The sequence below is a fragment of the Halichoeres trimaculatus genome, unplaced genomic scaffold, assembly GCF_033239565.1.
Source record: "Halichoeres trimaculatus isolate MK-OKI-2021-1 unplaced genomic scaffold, fHalTri1.1 fHalTri1_scaffold_22, whole genome shotgun sequence".
Lineage (NCBI taxonomy): Eukaryota > Metazoa > Chordata > Actinopteri > Labriformes > Labridae > Halichoeres > Halichoeres trimaculatus.
In genome coordinates, this window is record NW_027437200.1 from 20,505,028 (window position 1) to 20,526,279 (window position 21,252).

Consider the following 21,252-nt stretch of genomic DNA (forward strand, 5'->3'; position numbering starts at 1 on the left):
CTCTAACTTTCTACAAACTTTGTATTTTCATATTCTGATAAACAATAAATGAGCCCAGTGTTTGTTCCACCTTTGGTAACTTTAATTAAAACATATTCACATTTACACAATGGAAAACACTTTTCAACAGATAGTTTTTTTTTCACAGCTCTAACACAAACCCTGCTCCCTGCCTTTTGAGTTTATAACATCTTCCATCTTTGCTAACAACTGCTCAACCACAGAGTCCTTTTTCTTGCTGGTTACCACGTGATACCCTCCCAGACATCTCTCGACGAGCCTCGTCAGTTCTCCGTTCCTCAGGAGGTGCTGCTCCGCGCTCTCCCCTAAAAACTCCCCCCACGTGAACAGCACCATTGTGCGTCGCCAGATTTCCTCTCCGAGCAAACCCACGTGCGCCTCCACCGCTCTCCTGTACTTCTGCGTGCACGTCAGGAACGCCGGCACGAGCAGGACGACGACGTGAGGTCCAGGGCGGCACCAGGAGGCGCTGTCACGGATGTTCATCTTCTGCTCGGTGTTTGTTGGATCTGGTCCGTCTCGCCATTTCAGACCTAGAGGTTCGACGACTTCGAGGTTGTGTCCAGCTACCTGACCGCTCCAGGATCTGAAGGAAGAGTTGAGTTTGGGCGTTTCTCCACACAGGATGCTGACTCCTGATGGGCAGCGGGAGGACCAGGACTCCCCTAACACCAAGACTTTTAGATCTTTGTCCTCCTGACCTGCAGATAAAAACTGTAAATCCTGAAGGACGTCTGATACTTCCTCTTCCTCTGTTATCTCCGTCTCTTTTGTTCTTTCAACGTGACAGTTATTGCTCTTTGCAGACGATGCTGTGATCTCCGTATCTGTTGCGTTTTCCCTGCTTTCGACCTCTGACCTTGCGTTCAGCTTCTCTTCTCTTTCTTTAAGATCCTCTTCCCATTTCCTCAACTTCTCGAACGACGCTCTCAAGCTCCCCTCCTTGTTGCGGAGCTCCTCTTTCAGCAGAGCCATGTCCCTCCTCATCTCGTCTAACTCCTGCGTCGTGGAGCTCACGTGCTCGTTTTGCTCGTGTAGCTCGGACTTCCAGTGGAGCAGCTGTTGCTCTTCGTTGAGCAGGAAGCTCTCTCTGTCTCTCAGCTCTTTCCCGTGATCTTTCAGGCCTTTCACTTTCCTCTGGAGGTCCTGACCGTGACAGCTCAGCTCTTTCTGTTTCCCCTCGAGAGCTTCAAGGAGGCTGTCGAGCTCCCTTTCCTTCCTCTGGATGTTTTGAGCTCTTATGCTCTCAAGTTTGTGTTTCTCCTCTTGATCTTTTTGCTGTTTTTCCAGATTTACTTCCCATTTCTGAATTTCCTTCTCCTTGTGTTCCAGTTTTCCTTTTCGTTCAACAAATTCTTCCTCTTTTGCATCAAGTTCTTGACGTCGTTTGTCCAGTTCCTTCTCGGTTTGTCTCAGACCTTGTTCCTTTTCCTTGACACCTTCTTCCCTTCTTTCTGCTTCGTCTATTTTCTCTCGCAGTTTGTCGTTAGCATCCCTCAACTCTCCGATCTCTTCATCTCTTTCCTTCAAGCTACTCCTCATTTCTTCTTCTCTGATCTGTACCTGTTGTTCGTATTCCTTGAAATGTTTTCTAACGTCTTCACCGTCTTTCGTCAGCTCGTCACATTTCAGTCTCATCTTCTCGTTTTGTTCCCGCAGCTCCTCGACTCTCTCCTCGTTGGCGTCCGACATCCTTTGGCGACTCTCTTCCTCCAAACGACTCCTCTCTTTTGCGATGGACTCTAATCTCTCGTTCCTTTGCGTTATCTCTTTCTCGTACTCCTGAATCATGTTCGTCATCTCTTTCTCCATCTTCTCCGTGAGCTCCTTCAGCTCCGACTTCGTCTGCTCGATCGTTAGCTTCAGCTGGACGATCTCTCTTTCGTTTTCTTGATCTCTCTGCGTCAGTTTGGCGAATTCCTCGTCTTTCTCTTTGAGTTTCTGCAGTTCCTCCATCAAACTTGTGATTTGGATTTTATTGCTTTCTTCCAGCTCTTTGATTTCTTTTACGTAGTTTGCACATGTGCTCTCTAACTTCCTGTCAGCTTGTGTGACTTCCTCAGTTTTCTTCTCAACGATTTCCAGCAGTTGCTTAATCTCTGCTTCAGTCGCTTCGTCTCTCTTCTCCTGCTCTTCCCTCCATCTCTTTTGAAGAGTTTCAGTTTCACTTTCCTTCTCTCTGACCTTCCTCTCCATTTCATCTAAAAGCCGTCGTCTCATCTCCTCCATCTCTTCTTCTCTGTCGTGCAGTCGCCGCTCCGCCTCTCTTTTCTGACTCAGAATAATTTCTCCTCTTTCTTCTTCTTTTCTTTGCAGGATTTCGTCGACGTCCTCGATGTGCTGTTTCAACTTCTCGATCATTCTCTCCTTTTCCTCCAGCTTCTGCTCCGTCTGTTTGATGTGGTTTAGATGATCCTTCTCTCTTTCCTCTCCTTCCTCTTTGACCTCATTCATCTCTCTCTCGACTTCTCTGATTTTGTCTTTCATGATGTTAATTTCTCTTTCTTTTTCTTGTAGATTTTGCTCCGTCTCTTCCCTGTAGTTTGAATGATCCCCCTCACTTTGTCTGATCTTTTCCTCAAAGTCTTCAAGTTTCGATTTCATTTCCTCAAAGTCTTTAAGTTTCAATTTCATTTCCTCAACTTCCTCATCCTTTCTTTCTAGTTGTTGCTCCATTTCTCCCATTATCTTCAAGTTTTCTTGTTCTTTCTCCTTCTTTTCTTTCATTTCTCTTTCTTTTAGCTCCAGTTTCTGCTCCACGTCTTTATGCTTCGATATCATTTCCTGGAAGTCTTTAAGTTTCGATTTCATTTCCTCATTGTCTTTAAGTTTCGATTTCATTTCCTCAACTTCCTCTTCCTTTCTTTCTAGCTCTTGCTCCATTTCTCTCATTACCTCCAAGTTCTCTTGTTCTTTCTCCTCCTTTTCTTGCAGCTTTTCTTGCATTTCTTTTTCCTTTAGCTCCAGTTTCTGCTCCACATCTTGAAGTTTTGATTTCATTTCCTCAAAGTCTTCAAGTTTCCATTTCATTTCCTTGACTTCTTCTTCCTTTCTTTCCAGTCGTTGCTCCATTTTTCTCATTACCTTCAAGTTTTCTTGTTCTTCCTCCTCCTTTTCTTTCATTTCTATTTCTTTTAGCTCCATTTTCTGCGCTGCGTCTTTAAGTTTCGATTTCATTTCCCCGACTTCCTCTTCCTTTTCTTCCAGTCGTTTTCCCATTTCTCTCATTACCATCAAGTTCTCTTGTTCTTTCTCCTCCTTTTCTTGCAGTTTTTCTTTCATTTCTTTTTTCTTTAGCTCCAGTTTCTGCTCCACGTCTTTAAGTTTCGATTTCATTTCCTCAAAGTCTTTAAGTTTCAATTTGATCTCTTCTGCATGGTGTTTTTCCAGCTCTTCTCGTACTCTTTCATTCTCCTGCGTCTTTTCCAAAATGTACTTTTCGTGTTGTTTACCCAACAGTTCCCTCTCTTTTTCACTTTCTTGAACCTTTTCTTTGATTTGAGCGTCAAACTTTTGCTCTAACTCTTTTATCTCTCGTTGTTTCTCCTCTGATCGTTTCTTCATTTCTTCCTCAAACTGCCTCCTCATCTCTGTCATCTCTCTTTCCCGTTCTTCCTCTAACTTCTTCAGTTTATCTCTGCTTTGTCGTTTGACTTTTTCTGCTTCTTTCAACATTTCGTCTTTTTCTTCCTGTCTCTGTTTCATCACCTCGGCCATCTCATCCTGATGCTGCAGTTTTAACTTTTCTACCTCTTCTTCCTTCACCATCACTACTTCTGTGATCTCTTTCGTGTGGTTCAAACACATCTTTTCCTTCTCTTTCTCATTTTCTTGCATGATTCCTTCGATTTGAACGAAATAATTTTCTTCTAATTCTGAGATTTCTCTTTTCTTCACTTGCATTTGTTCCTCAGTTTCTTTTGCGAAACTTTCTTTAATCTCTGAAATCTCTTTGTCTTTTTGTCTCTTCACATCCCTCATTTCATTTTCACACTGATCTTTCATGAGCTCTATTTCTTTCTTTTTCTCCTGCACGTGTCTTTCGATCTCTTTCTCAAGCTGTGATTTCATTTCTTCCATATTGTTTCGCGTATTTCTCTCACGATCGAGGACTTTCTTCCGCACTTCTTCCATCTCTGATTTCAGTTTTTCTTCCACCTCTGCTCTCTCTTCCACGCTCCTCTCCAGAATTTCCTCGTAGTGTCTTTTCATTTTGTCCATTCCTCTTTTCAGAGACTCGACTTTCTCTTCCTTCTCTTTCTTCAGCAGCTCCATCCTTTCCACCAGTTTCCTCCCTCGACTCGTCCACTCCTCCTCACGCTGTTTCCTCTCGTGTTCCTTCTCGACGCCGGCTCGTTCGAGGTCGATGACCTTCAGTTGTTGCTCGTCGAGTCTTTCCTGAAGCTCCTCGATCTCTCGTTCCTTCATCTCCAGGTTGAGCATCACTCTTTCTTTCTCTTTTCCTGTCTGGTTCAGTGCGACACGAATCCTCTGGTTTTCGATGCTCAGATCTTGGATTTCCCGCTCTTTATCCTCCGTGAGCCACTGCATCCGTTCCTCCAGGTCTCCGTAATCTGTCTTCCTCTCCCCAATCTTTTTGTCCTCTTCCTCCTCTTCTTCCTTCTGGATGTCTGCTTTCCCGGGTGATTTCACTTTCTTCTTCCAGTCAAAAATCCTCCTCAGGCTTTTAATCTCTCGCTCCCGCATGTTTTTTAACTCCATCTCCTGGCGTTGCATTTTATCTCCGATCTCCTTCAGTCGCTGGTTGAACTTCTCGTTCCTCTGCCGGCTCAGATCTCTAACTTCTTGGACCAAACCGGAGAAAGCCTCACATCTGTTCATAGCGGCCATCTTTTCCACTTTGTGCAAAAGATCCCCGACGACAGAGGAGCTCCCGTTTCCTCCACGCCCCGCATCCAGGCTGCTGATGACGTGGTACCGCCCCCTGCACTTCTCCAGCAGCCACTGCAGATCCCGTCCCCCTCCTTGGATGTGCTGCTCGATGTCCACCCCCTCTCGAAGCTGATCCCCGTGCGTGAACAACAGCAGAATATGTCTCCAAACGCCCTCGCCAAGAAGCTCCAGATGGTCCTTCACGTGTCCCGCCCTCACCAGTGTGTCCACCCTCAGAGTCAGCAAGACCGCATGAGGCCCTGGAGGACACAAGGCCACGCTGTTCACGATCTCCCTCTTCACACGCTCAGGTGTTGCTCCAGCGATCCCTCCCTCCCAACCTGGAGTGTCCACGACGGTGACCATCCTCATCGCCACCTCTGCTTGCTGATGACTGCACTCCTCCGTCACCTCTCCGGCGTGGAAGATGCTCGGTTTGCCCAGGATGGTGTTCCCAGCAGAGCTCTTGCCTGTTTCACGCTCGCCCAGGAGGACCAGCCGGACCTCGGGGAGACGGCGGGGGGCTTTGGAGAAGGACTGGTGGGCGTCCAGCTCGGAGGCCTGGAGACCATCGCCTGGAGAAAGAGACATTAGATTAAATAAAGTTTGTGTTCGTTATTTCATCGTACCACACAGTTTCCTGTAGAAGAAAGCAGAGATGCTCACAGCTCATCCCTAATGGTAGACGCAAAACAAGAGTAAACTGCAAAACCTAATAATTTGACCTCACATAAAAAAAGATATGGACACTCATTGCCTCCAAGAAATTAAGTTACACTGACCTAAAGATGCTATGAGGAGGATCTGTTTTCATTGAACTGCCCCACCACCTTCTGGCCTGGAGGCTCACGCACACTGTCGTAAAGACGTAAAGATTTTACCGGATACAACGTGCTGAGGTAAGGGATTTATCAGTGCAGTTACGTAGCGCTACAGTTTAAAACTTGATATCAAGCAAAGGTTGTAGCAGCCGGCTACATGTAGTGCTATCGTCAGCCCATTGCTCCGCCATATTTGTAGGCCAATGTGACAACAAGTAAACGCTGTCAGTTTGTAAGTAGACTCTTAAGTTTGAACAGATCACTGCTGAATAACTGCTGACTGTGGGTTGGAATGAACATTATCACAAATAGCTTAGCCCTTAAAGCCTTTAGCTCGTGCTCTATCTCTCTCCTGTTTAGCTTTCCTCTACTCTATGCAACATCATGCTTTATGATTGTTGTGATGGGGTTTTTTTAACCATGAATAATAAGTAGAGACAACCAGTCCATGCCATGTGAAGCATAGACTGTCTGTGCCACCTGTATGTCACCCCGATGTACAGCAGGGTCACATAACCACTATGTTCCCTCCTCACTCACTGTTACAAAATACTGTCACAACAAAAATAACTCTGCTAAAACCATTCTCTTAAAATGTTAAAAAGCAGTTTTTGAGATTTGGTTACAGAGAATATTTTATTGAAAAGTACGAAAATTTTAAGCTAGCTTGTCTACCCTGTCGTTAGATTTGTACAAGGTGATGATTTGAAATTATTCAAATTACTAAGCACAAGTGACTTTAACCAACTGTGTTAGTCGAACATAAAAAAAGTTATTCCGTGATACTACTTGTGCATTGTGGAGGACCAAAAATACAAATATTAGAAATAAATAAAAGGGAAAAAAAAAAAAAAAAAAAAAAATCCATATATACTTTAATAAATAAATAAATAAAAGTAAAAATAAATACAGGAGGGAGAATGTTTCCCTTTGTATTTCATGCTGGCAGTGTCTGCCAAAAAATGAATGAATAAATATAAAAATTAAATAAATATATGAGAGAAGAGCACTTTTATTTCCTTATTTATTTATATTTAATTCTGTTCCCACATTTATTTTTGTATTTCTTTTTGTTCTAATTTTTACCGATGTATAAACACATATAAATATATTATTTTCACTTTTATTTTTTTTTTTACTTTGGCATTTTTGGTCCTCCATAGTGCGTTACCAATTGAAACAATTTTATGAAATTGGATCAAACATTTGTTTTTTTCATTGTGTGAACAAAGGTCAGATGCACAATATAAACAAAAATTCAACTAATTTGTTTTCAGCAAAATACGACATCAAGGTACCAATGCAAAATTTCAAATTGATTTGATACAGAAAAAAACATTGGAAACCTGAACTTTGAAATATAGAGTGTGATTCATCTAAAGAATTAAATCACTTCAACTGATTGAAAATTTTCTTTTTACAGTAAGTTTTTCAACTTTTCATCTTCTAATTACTATTACTTGTGTAAATTGAGTGTTAATAACATTAAGATGAAAAATGAATGAATGACTTGGTCAACTATTTCTCGATGCTAAACTCTACCAGCTATCGTAGCATCACTAGAGGGACTTTTGGCCATAAATAGATTAGAGATTTTCCTGGAACGTTCATCCTGACCACAGACACTGAGGAAAAGCTGATTTTGGCGCTGATAATCTCATTTTAAATTGTGAACTATGAAGAGACAAATGTATTAACATGAGAGTGAAGAGAGACTGAATAACTCACTGGTCAGAGCAGATCTGATGGTGCCCCGCTGCACCTGCTCCTCCATTTGCCTCTGCTTCTTCCTCCTCTCCCTCGCCCTCCTCTTCCCGTCTGCGTCCAGTCCCGACAGAACCGTGGTGTCTATCTCTAGGTGACAGCTCCCGCTCTTCTCCTCCACCATCTCCTCCAGCTTCCTTATCAGCTCTTTCACTTGTGTCCCATCTCCTCTGCTGCGGTTCTCCACAACGTGGTATCTGTTCCCACACTTCCTGAGAAGCCCCTGAAGGGCTTGTCCGCTCGTCAGTATCCGTTGCTCCATGGACACCAGGCCGAGTTCGTCTCCTCTGGTGAAGAGCAGCATCGTGTGCTCCCAGACTCCTCTCCCCAGAGGCTCCAGGTGCTCCTCCATCTCCCTGATGTAGTCCTCTGTAACTGCAGCGCACGCTCTCATGACAAGCAGCACAGCGTGGGGTCCAGGAGGACAAAGAGACACGCTGCGTAAAGTTTCTTTCCTCACCCAGTTGGGGGTGCTGTTGAGCGGGTAGTACCACTCCCATCCTGGAGTGTCCACAACCGTGACTTTTTTCCCCGCTACATCTGCACGCCTTTTTACACACTCCTCTGTCGGCTTCCCGCTCTCAAAGCCTCCCACTCCGCCCAGTATGGTGTTACCCGCTGCGCTCTTTCCCGCCCCTTTACGGCCCAGAAGGACCAGTCTGAGTTCTGAGAGAGCAGGTGGAGGCAGGCTGTTGGCGGGTTGAGGGTGCTGTGAGTCCATGGTGGCCTGTAGACTTTCATCAGAGAAGAAAGGGAGGAGGACTTCCTCGGTGCACCGCGCCAGGTGATCTGAACGATATCAAAAAGAAAAACGACAGTATCAGACATTCATCATTTTAAACTGAAAATCTGGAGGGTCGTCACACTCACAGGTAAAAGTCTGTAAACCCTTTAGCTATCACTAGAAAACAGCTAATGTTAGCATTCTATTTACAGGTTTATGAAACAGTTCTCAGCTAGCTTGAATGCTAACAACCCTTCTTGCAATTTTAACATTAAGGTGGCTGACTTTAAAATAAAACTGTAGTCATTTATCATCTGGTTACAGTTATCTTGGAAATAAAGTAGTAAAATATATGTAACATAAAGTTATTACCAAAAGGCTTTTGGTAATAAGCTAACCAATGGCATTCTTAAGGAAGAAAACCGTTACCGTTACATATGCTAGCTAAAGAATCTTAGCAAGAAGATGTTAAAAGGTAACATGTACCATCATATGAAACAAGCTAGCTCGCAGTAATTTTAGCAAGGACATGACTGGACACAAATATAAGTTTTAACTAGTTTGCAACCAGTGTCCAATAGGATGTTAACCTCAAAATGCTAGCATATAGGCTGCCAGTATGGCTTAGCTTGGTGGGCTAGTGGTTAGCCTGTTTGAATCTACCCTGTGGCAACTTTCCAAGAAGTCATTCTCCTACTGTCACCCAGTTTCCAAAGAATTTAGCTTGATGCTATCTCACTGCTTGTATCTTAATGCAAACCAAATATGGTTTAATCAAGCATGTACTTTGCTAGCATTAAGTGTTTGGGAAGAAGAAAGGTGAATCTTAACCTAGCCTGTTGCTACTTTGCTTGTGTGTTTATGTATTAATGTATTTATTCATGCTATGTAAAATGCTAGCAAAAAGTCATGTAGTGCTATTGTATGCTGTAGTTTTTTTTTTTTTTTTGTTGTTGTTGTTTTTAACTGTTGTTACAAATAAATTATTAAATATTTTTTCTTTACCTTAACATGCTAGCTAGCTGTTTTTAACAGCTAGCTAGCACCAAATGCTGAATCAACTGTTGTCTTTTAGCTTAAAATTCAACAGCTAACAGATTTATTAGCTTGAAAGGTGAATGTTAGCTACAAGCTGCTGGAAGAAAATAGTTTATCAAATGTTGCTACCCAGAAATATGCTAGGTCAAGGAAGAAGAGACATGCTTGCTAAAGGTAATCCTTTTTTTTCACATTATGCTAGCAGTTAGCAATACATTTTTTAATCAAATTTGTGGAATTTCTTTTTTTATATCTCAAAGTATGAAAACTTACTCTTGTCTTTGCAAGAAACTTGTTGGAAGATAATTATTTATACTCAACTTTCTGCAACCACAAAGCTCTTAAAGGTGCTCTTTTAGCTCATAACTACAGTCATTAATCTGAAAACCAGGGGTGGCTAACATAAACTTTCCATTCAAAATAAACTCTTATCAAACAAGAAGTAGTCAAATCTTAAAATTTGTGTGAGGATGAATGTTAAGAGTTTTAACCCTTGGCAACATTAGAACAGCTTTTAGCTAACTTCCTATAGCATGCAGTCAGAGTTAGCATAGTTTTCACTGTGATGAATTTTACTTTCATATTTGTGTGTGTGCAAACATCCTGAAATTAAAACCTAAAAAGAATTTTCACGCAGGAATTTCCTCTTTATATTATTAAACTGACTTTTTAGTAATTCTAATGTGCAGCTTTAAAAAATCGTTTCATACGCAGAACATTTAATCAAACCTCAAATATAAGGATGTACAGAAACTCTACTCACCACCGTTCTCGACACTGACAGGACTGCAGCTCTCACCAGTCGTGGCCATCACCTCTCCGTCCACTCCTGTCCTTCCTCTTCCTCTTTTTTTACTTCCTGTTTCACAGGAAAAGTTTCATCAGCACCATTGTGAAAGTCAGAAACAGATAAACGCAGGTTGTAAAATGATCCAGTTTGAAGATTTCTTCATCGTGGAACAAACACAGACGGCTTTGCAGACTTGCTTTGTCACGTGACGTTACTGTGGTTTTTTCTGAGGCGCTTGTCTTCATGTGAACAGGAAGTTAATTGTGGCGCGACACATTTACATGTTTGCAGAAGACTAGCTAACGTAAATGTGACTGCTGCTCATAATTTCAAGGATTCACTTCAGTATGTAAGTGCTTCTTACATAAAGAACATGTAGATGTATGCAGAGACACACTCAGGCTTCTCTTTGAGAGCTGCTGAGCTCTCTGCTGAATGTGTGGCACGTCTGTTTCCTCCTCTCACAAGAAAACCACACCAACTTCACCCTGTGGTTACAAGTTCCTGCTTTAAGTTACTCTGTCATGAGCACTTTATAGGAAAACAGAGACGGCTCAAAGTCTTATACAAAGTACAAACATGTCAATTATGGTGTTATCTGACCGATGCACTGTTTAGAAACTAGTTAATGTGAACTGAAAGAAGCCCCACCAACAAACACAAAGTTATCTGATTTACAAACCTTTACGTCAACAGTTTTAAACTCTGAAAAGCAACATTCACCTCTGCCTGTAAACACTGTGGCAAACATTAGCTTACAAAAGCATTAACATAAAGGATAGTTTTGGAATAGAATAGAATAGAAAATACTTTCAAGCGGAAAGAGGAAAATTCAGGAGGAGTCAGCAATCAAGAAAACAAAAGTAAGAAAGTGCATAAGAAAATCCATCATTGTCCAGTTCAGCCAGTCTCCACCTCCACAGGGTCCAGGACTGAGCTTCTTCAGCAGTCTGTTCAGTCTCTGTCTCCTGGATCCTGTCTGCTCACAGCAGGTGAAGCTCTTCCAATGTGGCGTTGGTGTCTGGTGTTAGCTCCGTTAGCCATGTCTGTGAATAGCATGATGCTACTCTGCCTTCTGGTATTCCCTCTGTTGTTGGGTTAGCACGGCTAGCTCGTCCATCTTATTGGAGATAGATCTTACGTTCCCAATAACGATGGATGGAAGGACAGGTCAATGTCGTCACTTCTTAGCTCACACCTGAGAACCAGCACGTCGTCCTCACCTCCTTCTCCTCACCTTGTGGGGAAACATCAGGCCTAGCACCGGTTAGCATTGACATGCTACAGGCTGCTAACAGCTGATTTAACATGTAAACAATGCAGCCATGGTTACATGTAGGATCTCCAGACAAACACAGGAGAAAAAGTAGTAAAAATATCACTGAAGACAAAACCAGTTTGGTGTCCATGACCAACAAATGAGCCAAGTACCGTAATAGTTATTCGGTACCCGTCCCTATGCATGGCATTGTTTTTCCAACGTGAAATCTGTGCCAGCCAGTCAGAATGAACCCCATCATTCAGCCGTGAGGTTTGGGAACCAAACACTCTGTTTCCAGGCCTCTACATGAAACCAGAGTTTTCCAAAATCTTCATGTTGGCCAGAGTTTTCAGAAAACATTGCTATTTTAGTGGCATTGAACTGCATTTTTGTGTGGATTACAGGCCTAAATGTACAAAATTATACACAGTTTTCCAGATATATGTCATGTAGACATGGCCTTAGATTCCTTGGGTGAAAAACGGCGCCAAATCTGGCCACAGATATTAAAACACTAAGTGTAAAAGACATCGGCCAAGTCAAAAAAATTGAACCCAAACAACCACGAAATCACAACGTATGTAGAAATAGTAATAATAGTGCAGACATTAAAAGCATTAAAAGATACTCCTTTTTGAAGCTATATGAGTCATTTTTTGTCAATCAATACTTAGCATCAACTTGGTTGTTTGCAACTGGTAGTTTGCAGGAAAATGTATAATGAGTGGGTGGTTATCTGAAATAGAATCGTAACATGGCGAGACAAGAATGGGGATGTAGTCCCAACCCTGGTCCAAAAACAGCATGTTTTATTTTACATAACCACCCATTGACTGTACGTAAAGATGTGTCATCTATAACTCATTTTAAATACAGCTAAATGCTAAATAGAGCCGGTTTCATAAAAGTGCCACCCTCTATTTTAGATTTTCTGCTCTTCATCTCCCTCAGTTTGTTTTCATGCTAACATTAACTCCAGATAATTTTACCCTCTAAGTATGAGGCAGTAAAACCTCAGTAAACAGAGGTACAAATAGAAACAGACCAAGAAATGACAGTTTAATTTGTTAGCGTCACACTTTTATTCCCAAACAGTCGCCTTATTGTGTGAGGAGCCAGCGTCTCTTCATCATGGCTGCCTGCTGTCAGAGCGCTCTGGCTGCATACATGGTACAACATGTTCTCATGTCCAGTCCATACCCATAAACACACACACACATTAGATCATGTTCTTTATGATTCACCCTTTCCCTCGGCACCAGTCGGGGTTAACAAAAACAAACTCTGCTCATGGAAAGGACTGAATCACTCGTATTGATTTGGAGCCATTAACCAGCAGAGTTGTTTTGAGTGTTGGGTGAATACGACAGTGATGGTGTGCTGCTTTTTGTTATCGTCAAATGAGCAGCTTTTATTCGGCTCCCTGCTGCAGGAGTGCTCTGCTCTACATGTGGAGCTGCCTCGCTTTTAAAGGACTTCACCTAATGAATAAAAAACTGCAAGAAAATTCCTTCATCGGTGCTGGAGGGCTTAGATAAAATCAGCACCGGTGCTTATTTTGCCGCCAGATTAAACTGGTCAGAGAAGCTGTAGTGGTGGAAACGGTAAAGTGGGAAACATGAAGAACAGTGTTTCCTCTGTAATTTTATGGGTATTTTTTAGCTTCCACATCTGTCACTGACTTGGAATCGATTTTAATGATCGGGTTGCACATCCAATACAGTTTAATTTTCAGTCATTTGCGAAATCTTCTTGGGTCAGATGGAAATGAAATAGCTTTTTATGTTTTTGTTTTGGGTCGGAGTTCTGGAAAATTCTGTCTTATGGTGAGAGTGGAGGAGAATAAAGGACAGATTGTGCATAAGCAAGGGGTGGCTCTTCCATAGTCCTGTGTCTTTGGACTCTTTTCTTGCTCTTTTACAGAGATGTCAAGTAACAAAGTAAAAATACTTCGTTACCTTACATAATTAGAAATTTTGGGTATTTATTCTTTACTGGAGTAGTTATTTTTAAGCCAACTTTTTACTTGTATTATTTCATTTCATTTATTTGTTTATTCCAACAGGTTAAAGACATATCACAACAAAACAATAAAACAGAACAGAGAATACTAAGATGTTTAAGCAGAAATTAAAAAAAACAAGAAACAAAAAAAAAACAATTAAAGAAACAACTCTAATAACTTAGATCTTTCTACTTTGTTCGAAAGGGTGTAGGTTCAAGCCCGAAACTTTTCTCGTCCTACCCCTTTGTTTTTGCATATTTATAGTCTAATCTGTTACAGCATGTGTAGAAACCCCAAAACAGAAGAAAACAAAGTCTATCACAATAAAACAAACAAAAAGAACACAAACAACACAATTTTTTTATGAGTTTAAGTTTGTTTTCATCTCAGTCTTGTATTTACTTAAACAAAGATTTGTATAAATCTCCTTGGACTATTTACGTGATGTGCATGTTTTTGTTTTTTCACTGCATTTGTTCCACAACTTGACTTAATATTTTCAGACAAATATCTGTACTTTTTACTCCTTACATTTTAATAAGATAGTCTTGTTACTCCTGTTTCCTTTCAGCTTGGAAAAAAAGAGCAACACAAACACACACACAAAATAAAATCCTATTCAGATAAATTGTGCTTTTCAGATAGAGTGAATTGGATTGTTGTTGCATGGGAGGTAAAAACATAACACTGCCTGAGAATGAGTTGGAATAATAAGGTATAGTCAAGTTCTCACTCGATCATTTATTGCCACAAAAACTGCTCCCCCTGGTGGCTGGCTGCAGTATAGGTCAAAAAATCCATCTCCCCAGTCATTCCAGATGGGCTGTGGTCAAACTTTAAAAAATTAGTACACCTGGTAGAAATGTTTCTCATGTCTGATTGTTGTGGTGATTTGAAGATATAATTTGGCTGTCTTGTATTCAGGTCCTATTTTTTCTGAAAACAAGGTTTTACATCACGTTAAACAATGATTGACAGCTGCCATTCTTGTGTATTTTTCTCGAGGATTGTAAAATATGTTGGGAAGTCAAGAATGATTAGACTCTCAAAAGAAAAATATATATATTATTGTCACCCTGCTCCACTCAGATTCTCCCAGAATCCGATGGCAGGTGCTGCCATTAGGTGGCAGAGCGCTCCCCAATATAATCACAAGAGAAACACTGCTAGAGTCTAAATAAAGTAATCAAACATTTTGGCTAGCCTAGATTAGCTTAAATCAATCCAGCCTTTGTGTTGAGTATTGGTCAAAACCAGCTGATCCAAATTTTCCAACATTAGCATTTCAATGAAAACGAAACTTGATAGTCATTATAGCCTTTAGAGTGCACTTTAGACTCTTGTGGCACGGTATAGCTTTAGTCTCTTTGTGGCATTTTTCCCCTTTATATTACTTTACATTTATACTTAAAGTAGTTTTGAAACCAGTTCTTTTACACTTAGCTCAAGTTGATACTTCAACTTCTACAAAAGTCTTTTTAAACCCTGCTATCGATAATTTTCCTTGAGTAATGATTGTGAATACTTTTGACACCTCTGCTCTTTTATTACCATGAATTCAGTATAAAGGCCAAAATGGAAAATTAAACAACTAAAGAGAATGGAGAGGAGCGCCTGTCAAAAGAGGACAGCTTAGATGGGATACTGAAAATGTAAGAGAGGCAACAATTAGGCAGGAAAAGGAAAGCATCGGTACAAGTGATAAGGTGAAACTGAGACAGTAGTTTGGTTGTTTTCCAATTTCATGACTTAGCACAACTGTTTGGCTAATTTCCTGTCTTGTTTGAGGGATGAAGAGATAGTGCTCATCAACCACAGAGTAGTAGAAGAAATTTAGGCAAGGTTTAATACATGATTCTAAATGGTTAGGAACCCACAGTAATTTCAACAAAAATTCCCCAATAACATGAGTAAAAATTTGACCACACTCTACCAAATCAGTCACTTCTGCCTGTCCACACTGGCAAAAATTACATGTATCATAAAATCAAGGAAGTAATGTTGGCCCATAGTACATCTGCATGTTAACGCTTTAACTTGAGCGTGAATTTAATTGTCAGTTTATCATTTATTGTTTGGAGTTGGTTTACACAAATCTGTAAACATAGAAATTTCCCAGAATTTGAGTATTTCTGTGTGAATTAATCGTTTTTGAAACACTAAAGCCATTTTTCACCTGTCTCTTGCTTTAGTCTTTAGCCAAGAAGTGAGTAGGATAATGTAATGTGAGCAGGTGGCTGTACAAACAGGAATTTAATGGTCAGGTCTGCGATAAAAATAAAGAAAATTAGCCTTAACAACAGTTTCAACAAAGTTGGATATGTAGTATTGCTTTTAATTGGGACTGACTCACTTTTGGTGCCACCCCAAGTGGCCACTCTTGGAACTACAGTTTTTGACACCTCTATCCTGGCATAAACCCTTAGTCTCAGTAGTTGCAGCTTATTTTTTGTCCTGTTTTGATAGCTAGATTTCTAACCCTTACATCTTTTGCTGCTGTATGAAAGGTTGTAACTTGGTCAGAGATACTCCAAAACTAGAGACAGTGCCAAGATGGAAAAGTGGAATTTATCCTCCTTAGAAGTTTAATTCAGAGAGCAGCAATAAGCTCATTGATTGTTGATTAGAAGTAATAAAGTACTGACGCTAAGAAACAGCATTAGCATCAAAAGCTAAGTGGAAGAAATTGTGGTTTAACAGCTACACTGGCATTGTGGCTCACTGTTGGCACATTCAGCTGTTCCTGGCACCAGCAACCCCAAGCCTGAGCCAACAACCCCCAAATCTAGCCATTTGGCGAGCTTAATAAAGATACCCTGTGGAGTGTTTGACCATTAGAGGTGCCATGGAGTTGTAGAGTAATGTTTTCATGAGTGGGCCATTCAAGCTTTGCCAATTTTTGCCTGAGAATTAGCTGCATGCAGGCCAGCTTTATTCCAGTCATTCATCAGAATCTGGGCTCCAATCCAACAAACAAGCACTTATTAGGGACACTTTAATTGTAAATAGCTCACCAGGAAGTACCAAGTGGGAGCGTCAACATTTGAAGTCAACTTCAAAAAGTGTTTCTCTTTATAGAATAGAGAGCAGGAAAAGGAGGGGAGTATCAAACCTGTGTCAAGATAACACAAACACAAAACCAACGCTTCAAATAAAGCAACACACTCAGACACATGGAACCACAGCTGGTACCACCATTACCTAAACCTCAGCAACAACAACAAACAGCAAGACCAACATGAGATGAAACAAATTCAGATCGTAATCAGCCCTGAAATAAGAAACACAAACAATGTTCAAGTCAAGACCTCCTTAAAATTAACTCAAAGTGGGAATTTGTCAGAGCTTTTCCAGGTAGTACACAGAACTTTATTACAACTCTTGTAGAGGATAAAATAAGATAACAAATAGATTAGTTATAACAATGCTTTTCGGCCCTTGGAAAGTATGCTTATTTGCCTTTGAACGGCGCTGCATTGTTGGCTAAGCGGCAAATCTGAGTTTGTGGGTTAGGCCCATTAAAAATTTTCTGAATCTTTAAATGGCACAGAAATCCTAAAGCGGCTTATGTTATGCCACCGATTGCATAGGGAAGCCTGCCAATCACACAGTGACACCTGCCAGTCTGTCAGCCAAACATGCCAGTCACTAAATGACACCTGCCCATTGCACAGTGACTTCTGCCAGTCTATCAGCGACACCTGCCAAATGCTCATTGACACCTACCAATCCCTTGTTCATACTTGCCACTTGTTCAGACTGGCAGGTGTCGCTGATGGATTGGCAGGTGTCACTGTGAAATTGGCAGATGTCCCTAGGCAATCAGTGGCTTACCCCTGTTTTAAAGCCTTTAAGCACTAATCGATGCTAGAAATGCTGACTCAACCTAACTTTTGGACAGCAAAACCAAGGAATAAGGGAGCTTTCAGCATCTTAGCTAACAGCCAAGCCAGTCCCTCAAGTCAGCCACACTCTAAATTAGGGGTTGCCAAACTGTGGCTCGCGAGCCGCATGTGTCACATGCTCGCCACATGTGGCTCTTTGCCTTTCGGTGTGTGGCTCTTCGATCCATTTATCGAAAAATATATATATAGTTATGAGTAGCGGTGTGCCAATTAATCTAAACTATATATATATACATGCCAACGTTGGGATCAGTTGGGATTGATACTTAAAGGGAAACTCCGTTTTTTTGACACCTGGACCTTAATTATAGGTGTGTGCATGCTCATATACTCACTCAGACAAACATCGTGCAGCTCGGAGTCCTTCAGAAGTTATTTAGATCCAACAGATTTTAGCCGCACTTAGCGGGGGCCACGGCAAGGGAGCTTCAGCGCGGGACATAATCTCTGCAAAATCGCTCATTTCGGCTATATTTTTTCATCCATCGCCAGTGTTATCGTAAAGTCAGCTCGTCTACCGTCTTCAGGTGGGCCAGCTGACCCAGAGCTAACCTGGTAAACAAACGTTTGACGGTTGTCCTTACCAGTTTGAGCCTGAGTACATGGACGAGGAGCTCCATGAAAGAAGGATGCAGATGGAGAGAGACGAAGAGCTGGCTCGAGAACAACAAACAGGAGCACGTCCACGACTCAATGCAAACTCGTGGTGCGCTTGTGGACAGTGTTCGCCTATGGCAACAGAAGAGGAGTGTGTTTGTGATAACGATGGATGAAAAAATAAAGCTGAAATGAGCGATTTTGCAGAGATTATGTTCTGCGCTGAAGCTCCCTTGCCGTGGCCCCCGCTAAGTGCGGCTAAAATCGGTTGGATCTAAATAACTTCTGAAGGACTCCGAGCTGCACGATGTTTGTCTGAGTGAGTATATGAGCATGCACACACCTATAAATAAGGTCCAGGTGTCAAAAAACCGGAGTTGCCCTTTAAGTTTCAATTTCTCTTCTCTAGTACGATTCTAAACACACAAACACAGTAAATCTCGCTTTGAAAATTTGAAAATTTGAAATGTATTGATTTTCATTTTATGTCATTTCGTTTATGTGTGAGAGGAAGTGTGTTTGTACGACTGATTGTGTGATGTGGCTCTCTGTAGTACCACGGTAATTTTTGTGGCTCTTGGTCTCTGACTAGCTGACAAAACTTGTAACTTTAATGTCTTTAAGATGTTTAATAAAATAATACTAGAAGTATCCCCTTCTGAAAATTAAAAAAAAAATTGAGACCAAAACTTTTTTTGAACCAGTCTGTAAACTTGTTAACATTTTTTATAAAGATCAACGTTTTTGAATGGGTGTGTATGTGGCTTTGGACGCCTCTAGAGCCAGCCTCAAGTGGACACTTGGGGAACTGCAGTTAGCACTCTTGCATCTGCTACATTTCTCAAGGACTGTTTGTTTGTTGGGAGTAAGACAGCAGGTTTGGCATCAAGGCATCATTTTCACGCTCTCTTGCATATTTAGCAAGCTAGCAAGCAGATATTTTCCATTGGGCAATCCTGGGAGTTTTTGGTGAAACAGAGTTGTGCAATCAGGGGACAGGAAGCTGTTTTTCTTTAGTTTCTGACCTTACATGAGTTATGTATTTATCATTGCTGATTTTCGGTATGTTTCGTGTTTTTCATATTGTAGTTAAGCCGTGATAGCATGCTAGTTTTTGCTAATTGGTACAGTTATAAGTTACAGCAGAACCAGAAAAGCAAGCCACAACAGCTGGAGAAAAACTTAAACTTAACACATATTTTTTCATTAAAAACACACACACACACACACACACACACACACACACACACACACACATGCAACAGCAGCAGAGCTCAAACATTAATCCGTCCGTAGCTTCATGCATATGAAGCTCCATCCAGCTGTGTGTGGTACAGAGACGGTAGATTCCTCATCCTGATCCTAAAATTGACTGACCGCCTTACACAACACTTTTACTCCGCGAAAGTTTTACACACACACATGCACATACACACACACACACACACACATGCATACACACACACGGTGGCTCTTCCTCTCCCCTGCAGGGTATTTAAGCAGAGGCAGACGTCTCCCAAGACGGAGCAGCAGCAGCAGAAGCAGCAGACGACTTCGACCAACAGCAGCTTCTCCGCCTTCGTCTGAGGTACCTGAACTCTGCATCCAACACCTCCACACACTCACACACTAACACACTAACACACACCTCTGCTTCCATGCATTCATGCTTTCATATTCCTCTGCTGTGCTGTGACTTTAAATCCCTCCAGATGTGATGATGTGAATTAATGAAACATCTGAGAGTACTTTTAAACGTCCTGCAGTTGTTGTGCAATCTTTGGAAAAGTTTAGTGAAACAAACAAACTTTCATTTCCAGAAGTTATTGCATGATTATTGTTTCCTTTCTGAAAAAAAATTGGTGAAATGTCTTCATTACATCCTAACAGTCCAAGGGGAGAAACATCAACATCAAAGTTGAAGTTTTTTACAAGTTGAGACCCTTAGGAAAAGTTTGAATGTTTCATTTTTAATCATAAAAACTTTCAAAATTCATTCAAAAAATGTTAAACACTGACACTGCTAATGGGAAAAGTTGCAATCATTAAAATGCACGCTTATTCCTCTCTGAAAGGGTGGTTAAAATCAGAAAAATGCTCCACGCAGCCCTTTTTTTTCTCAGACAGTCAAACTGAATTTTAAAGAGTTTTTAAATGAAATAAGTGTTTGATCGTAGAATTTGTTGGAACTGTTCAAACACACGTTTATTTCCACTCCACAGCGACATTAATCTGATAATTTAGTCCATTTGACTTCAGTTTTTCCAGAAAGTACAGCTCTCAAACTGAGTTTTATGACGAGCCCCCACCTCCACTCCCACCCCTAACCCTAACCAGACTCAGCTCTGCTGGTGAGCATGTGTGGAGGGTTTTCTCCTGAGTCAGCGTTTCCCAAACTTGTGTGAGCATCTCACACTCTTTCAAACTCTTAGATATGTAACTTTGTGAATTAGCTCCATGCATCTTAAGTCTCAGTTGTTTTTTGTTACTAAAAGATGTAAAAGAGGAGTATTGAGTTATGTTATGTTCCTTTCAAAGGAATCTGACAGCTGAAGTCACGCTTAGAGAAAAATACCCACTGCTCATTAAATCCCAGAGAATCACGAGTTCTCGGATTAGATTAAAGTTTTTATAGCTTGTTTATCTGGAAAGTCTGAGTTTTTCACCCATTTCTGCCCAAGATTAGCTTTATCAAACCTAAACCTTGTTGAATAATCAGTAGACATGCCGATCGATCGATCGATCGATCTGGCCGATTTCCTTGATTTTGGGGGATCAGCAATCGACCCATCCTTACATATGAAACTGATCTTTTATACCTCCGGGAAGGTCTGACAGCCAGCCATTGTTGCTTTTTGCTCTAAGACCTAAAACTCAGGACACTTTTTTGGTTGTTTCAGTTAAAACATAAAGATTTTATTGTTTCACAGGTATTGTTCAATGATTTTCAATAAAATAAGATCGGAACATTGAAGGTATATGCTGTCAGTTATAAAAAAATAAAAATTGGTATTGGCAGGTTTTTTAAAGATTCGTGATAGCTCAGAAAATTGTGATCAGTTCACCCCTAATAATCAGGTTTGTGATTTCCAAGAAGTCTTTTGTTTGAGATCAAAAGTAGGGATAGGTACTGAATTAGGTACTTTCACAGGTACCGCCCGAATTCTGTCAAAAGTATCGGGTAACGATTCAGGTGAATATCAAAAGGTACCATGTTTAGGTACCTAAACACATCCTTGTGACTTTGAGGGAGTGGAAGAAGAAGGGGATTTTACATGCTGGACATGAACACAGAATAGTGAGATTATATATAGAGGAATAAATATGTTAAATTGAAAAAAAAAATAGATAAGATTATTTTTAATGCCAATGACTTTCAGGAAGTACTTGACAAAGAAGACACATTTACACAACCACTGATAAAATGCCTTAA

General features: G+C 40.9%; 2 protein-coding genes across 2 annotated transcripts in view; one reads left to right on the forward strand and one right to left on the reverse strand.

Annotated features, from left to right (window-relative positions):
• Positions 1-21,252, forward strand: part of f13a1b (coagulation factor XIII, A1 polypeptide b) — a 70,870-nt gene that overhangs the window by 40,729 nt on the left and 8,889 nt on the right. The window contains exon 4 of the mRNA XM_074662282.1: positions 19,310-19,407. The gene's annotated coding sequence lies outside the window, so the exon portion shown is untranslated. The remainder of the gene's footprint in view (positions 1-19,309; positions 19,408-21,252) is intronic.
• On the reverse strand, positions 151-10,151 carry LOC141784522 (uncharacterized). The gene is made up of 3 exons (XM_074662360.1): positions 10,025-10,151; positions 7,464-8,288; positions 151-5,489 (listed from the first exon to the last, which is right to left on the reverse strand). The coding sequence occupies exons 1-3, from the start codon at positions 10,071-10,073 to the stop codon at positions 151-153; spliced, it is 6,213 nt and encodes a 2,070-aa protein (XP_074518461.1). The 5' UTR covers positions 10,074-10,151.